The sequence below is a fragment of the Camelus bactrianus genome, chromosome 10, assembly GCF_048773025.1.
Source record: "Camelus bactrianus isolate YW-2024 breed Bactrian camel chromosome 10, ASM4877302v1, whole genome shotgun sequence".
Classification (NCBI taxonomy): domain Eukaryota; kingdom Metazoa; phylum Chordata; class Mammalia; order Artiodactyla; family Camelidae; genus Camelus; species Camelus bactrianus.
Window position 1 is genome coordinate 46,375,943 of NC_133548.1, and position 3,609 is coordinate 46,379,551.

General features: G+C 41.9%; 1 protein-coding gene across 1 annotated transcript; it reads left to right on the forward strand.

Annotated features, from left to right (window-relative positions):
- Positions 1–1,196: 1,196 nt before the first annotated feature.
- Positions 1,197–2,141, forward strand: LOC105083338 (olfactory receptor 52B4-like). The gene is given in 1 exon segment (XM_010973159.2): positions 1,197–2,141. A coding segment is annotated over 1 exon segment (945 nt).
- The last annotated feature ends 1,468 nt before the right edge of the window (positions 2,142–3,609 follow it).

Sequence of the window (3,609 nt, forward strand, 5' to 3'; positions counted from 1 at the left end):
AAAATCCATTACTTCAGTTTCTAGAATATGAAATGATATGAAAATAAGAAACAAATTTCATTTAAAATTTGTCAAAATTATAAAGAAAACCATTAGGAATAAGTATTTTTTTAAATCTAAATACTTGGTGGTTAATTTATTTGTACCAATATAAGATAGGATTCATAGTTACCAATTCTCATTCAAATGAAAACAGGAATATTTAGTGTAATGACATAAACATTCTATTTATTGGAAATAATATATGTGCACACCCAATCCGAGGATGGAGTTATGGAGGAGAGGATGGTGTTGACAGACATGGAGAGCCATAATAAAGTGACCCATGTGTATGCAATGGAGGGGGTGCTGTTGGAAACACAGTCTGAATCCGGGTTTCCTGGGGGATTAGCTTCCCCTGGAGTCTTCAGGAAAATGCATAAAAATCCCTGCTCCCTGGTACCCAACACTCTGAGTCCTCCTTGAGTCCTCACATTCTAGGCTATGAAGACTGCATTTGGGGCAGGTGAGTAAGTTTTTTACTGGCATGGTGTAAACTTTTAGGAAGGAAAAGGAGAGTACCCCATCTACACTAGAGGGTTATGGGGACTAAAGTAGATGTTTGAGAATATTAAGATGTTTCTCTGGCACTAAGTAGAATGATATCTAATGCTCTATAATTTAAAAACGCAGTGATCAACTAACTCCTCCCACGATAGCACCAAATCCCTTAACTTGTAATCAGAGCCAAAATACTTTTGTTTCTTTCTTACCATTGTGTGATAGATGTAATCACACAATCACACAGGGGTGCAAACTGTTTTAAATGCATTAAATATTTGTATGACAACAGTTTATCCTTAAATTCCCAAATAACTTCATCCCATCCTCCCCCTAATTTATATCCATCCAATGACATCCAACAGCCAAATAGACTGAATTATCCATTCCATCAGGTTCCCACAGGAGTTTTCCTTTGTACAACTAATATGTTCTCTTAACATATTAATTTAGTTAGATATATAAATGTCCATCTTCCCTCTAAGATTGTTACCTCATTAAAAAAAAAAAAAGCAGATGATATGCAATTCTTAACCCTATGTTTCCATCACCCCTATGGAAACGAATCAGGTAGGTGCCATAAGCTCTGAGTACAGTCTAAAAGTTGAACTGTGTCTATAAACAGAAAGTGAGGTCCCAGGTCATCTGCTCCAGGTATGACGACCTTAAACCACATTGGTGTTAGCCACACAGTCTTCCGCTTGCTGGGCATCCCCGGCCTTGAGGACCAGCATTTGTGGATTTCCATCCCCTTCTTCATTTCCTATACCATCGCCCTGCTTGGGAACAGTCTGCTCATCAGCATTATCCTCACGAAGCGCAGCCTCCACGAGCCCATGTACCTCTTCCTCTGCATGCTGGCCGGAGCAGACCTTGTCCTCTCCACGTGCACAGCACCTCAGGCCTTGGCCATCTTCTGGTTCCATGCTGGGGAGATCTCCCTGGATTGCTGCATCACTCAGCTTTTCTTCATCCATTCCACCTTCATCTCTGAGTCAGGGATCTTACTGGTGATGGCGTTTGACTGCTACATTGCCATATGCTACCCACTGAGATACACCACTATTCTTACACATGCACTGATAGGGAAAATTGGTGTGACTATATTCCTGAGAAGTTATGCTACAATTTTCCCCATAATATTTCTTCTGAAAATACTGACTTTTTGCAGAAATAACATTCTTCTACACACGGCTTGTAAGCACATTGTCTTGGCCCGTGTTTCCTGTGATGACATATGAGTAAACATCTGGTATGGGTCTTTTGTCCTAATGTCCACAGTGACCTTAGATGTTGTGCTAATTTTCATTTCATATGTGCTTATTCTCCATGCTGTTCTCTGCATCCCTTCTCAAGATGCTCACCACAAAGCTTTCAACACATGTGGCTCCCATGTCTGCGTCATCATTCTCTTTTATAGGCCTGCCATCTTCACAACACTTACTCAGAGGTTTGGACACCATATCCCACTCCATATTCACTCTCTGCTGGGCAATGTCTGCATTCTGGCTCCTCCTATGCTGAATCCCATCATTTATGGGATCAAAACCAAACAAATCCGGGACCAGGTGACTCAAGTTTTGTTTTCAAAAAAGGTATGACTTTCAGAATGGAGGCAAAAGTACTGTTTTCTCCACATTTCTCACTCAGAGTCTGAGAAACAAATGAGTTCACCTTTTTAATTCATTGCTAGTCGATAGCTCTAGATAGGCGTTTGGAAAGAGATGAATTATGGATAATTGCTAGACTAATCTTTCCTGGTTTGTTCTGTGCCTTGATGTGGTGAAGTAGTCCTCATTCCACTTACCTACCTCGAGACATTGCTCTATATATTCTTCCCACTGTCTGCTCTATCACAAAGTTTTCTTTTTCACAGGCTCACCTCTATCCACATAATTCTGCTATTTATCCTACAGGAAAGAAGGGAAGGACGGAGGGAGGAAGGGAAGGAAGTCAAACATGCAAAAATCTCTGGCATCCACATTCCCTTGTAGCCTTACCCCTTTCCTCCAACTACTTTCCCCTTCTCCTTCTCTTCTCCTTCTCCTTTCTCTCTCCCTCCATCACAGAAAAACACCTTAAAAGAGTTGTCTATACATTCAGGATTCAATACTTTTCCCTCTGTTTCCTTTTGAATCTCACAACAATCAGGCATTTTCCCTTTGCCATTGCACGCATGTCACAGTGACTTCCACGCTGCTGGATCCAATGGTCAATCTTCATTCTGTACCTCACATGACACGTGAGAAATATTTGACACAAACGCTCTCTCATTCTTGAAGCTTCTCACTTATCCCATCTTAGACAGTATATTAGAAATAAAGTTTCTATAAAATACCCATTTCTTCCAAAATGGAGCTATTCACTCCTAATATCTTATAAAAGATTGTGTCTTAACTGGAACCGTGTCTGTCTACTCACGAAACCACTGTATTTTCAATACGGCACATGGAAACCTTTATTTCCCACTCCTCATGGTTAGACAGGTAGATATTGATAGTGACCATTACAACTTCCAAACATAACTTCCTCTCCCTTTAGCAAAACTACCAACACTCGTGGAGTTAACACCAGCTGGAAACTATTTTCCCACTGTACCAACTAACACCTGATCTAGCCCCATTGTCCCCACCCCATGATTTTTTTTTAATGGAGTGCCCCTGAGCCCCGGGCAGAATTTAGCAGCCTTCTGGTCCCAGCTCTGGCTTGATTTCAGCAGATCCAAACCTGGAAAAACACTGCCACAATGAGGAGCATCATAAGATACAGATAAAAGGGCCAAGCAATAATGAAGATCAGGACTCTGCATCCTGGGACCACACTCACCACGAGTAAGACCACGAACCACCTGTGGAATGCTGCCAGCGTTCACCATCCTGGCCAAACAATGTGGTAACATCCACAGCTCGACGTAAACCATCTCTGAGCTGTGATCATTGCCTCTAATCCATCTCAGAATTTTCAAGCAACACAGGCCCAGGCACTGGGGGCTCAGAAAGCAACACGGGCCCCGGGCACCCTCTCAGGCGTCCTTTTACTCGACTACTACTCTAATTTTTAGCAGCTCCA